Source organism: Hylobates moloch, unplaced genomic scaffold (genome assembly GCF_009828535.3).
Source record: "Hylobates moloch isolate HMO894 unplaced genomic scaffold, HMol_V3 SCAFFOLD_2460, whole genome shotgun sequence".
In the NCBI taxonomy this organism is placed as follows: Eukaryota; Metazoa; Chordata; class Mammalia; order Primates; family Hylobatidae; genus Hylobates; species Hylobates moloch.
Window position 1 is genome coordinate 2,306 of NW_026654735.1, and position 1,307 is coordinate 3,612.

General features: G+C 42.2%; 1 protein-coding gene across 1 annotated transcript; it reads left to right on the forward strand.

The window, feature by feature from the left end:
* Positions 1–431: 431 nt before the first annotated feature.
* LOC116464969 (small ubiquitin-related modifier 2-like) lies at positions 432–874 on the forward strand. Its single transcript, XM_032754263.2, has one exon. The coding sequence runs from the start codon at positions 511–513 to the stop codon at positions 796–798; it is 288 nt and encodes a 95-aa protein (XP_032610154.1). The 5' UTR covers positions 432–510; the 3' UTR covers positions 799–874.
* The last annotated feature ends 433 nt before the right edge of the window (positions 875–1,307 follow it).

Here is a 1,307-nt window from a genome sequence, read left to right on the forward strand (position 1 = left end):
GAGGCTGACCCACTATATTCACCCTATAAGTCCCTGCTCATATATCACTGTGTCCTTCTCAAAACTTCTCTTACCTTCCCCCTGCTGGGTCAGGTACCCCTTCCCTTAATTTCTAGAGTCCCTCGTTCCTTCCCTCTCAGAGCGCCTATTGCAGAACATTCCTTGGTATGTTTACAGAGGGTGAGTTCCTTGAGGACAGAGATTATGCCATTCATTCATTTAACCCTTCCTTCCTTCTTTGATGAGCCAGATACTGTGTTAGACGCAAGGGGTTGAGCAGTAGTTAATTACAGACAAGCTCCCTGTCCCACCTTCATGACACTCACTGCAATGGGGGTAGACAGGTGCAAAGTAACTCATTTTAGGATTTCTACACTTTAGCACATGCAGAATAGTTCCTACGTGCACAAAATGTAGAATGAAGCCTCCTGGTGCTGCTTGTGTGCTTGTTTGGTGCGGACCTGGTACCTCTTTCATGAAGCGGCAGCTGAGGAGACTCCGGCACTCGCCATGGCCGACGAAAAGCCCAAGGAAGGAGTCAAGACTGAGAACAACGATCATATTAATTTGAAGGTGGCGGGGCAGGATGGTTCTGTGGTGCAGTTTAAGATTAAGAGGCATACACCACTTAGTAAACTAATGAAAGCCTATTGTGAACGACAGGGATTGTCAATGAAGCAGATCAGATTCCAATTCGACAGGCAACCAATTAATGAAACAGACACACCTGCACAGTTGGAAATGGAGGATGGAGATAGAATTGATGTGTTCCAACAGCAGACGGGAGGTGTCTACTGAAAAGGGAACCTGCTTCTTTACTCCAGAACTCTGTTCTTTAAAGACCAAGATTACATTCGCAATTAGAAAACTGCAATTTGGTTCCACCACATCCTGACTACTATCATATAGTTTTCTCCATTCTTTCATTTCCCCCTTCCCCATTCCTTTATGTATATAAAGTAACTGGTATATGTGCACAAGCACATTGCATTTTTTTTAAATTAAGCAGCCAATGGTATATTTTGATTGACATCAAGTGGAGACGGGATGGGGAAAAATACTGATTCTGTGAAAATATCCCCTTCCTCCATTAGTGGCATGCTCATACAGCTCTTATCTTTACATTCCAGTAAGTTATTTTGCTCTCACTGTTTTAACAACAACAACAGAAACATAAAAATCCTTGCATACCTTGTTCAACTGGAGAATTTTAACGTTTTACATTTATCATTATAAAACCAAGGACAATTCTATAACTTTTTTGTACGTAGCTGTTACATGTAGGGCAATCTGTCTTTAGGTAGGGA

Coding starts and splice junctions, on each gene's coding strand:
- LOC116464969 (XM_032754263.2), top strand. CDS start 511: ATGGCCGACGAAAAGCCCAAGGAAGGAGTCAAGACTGAGAACAACGAT.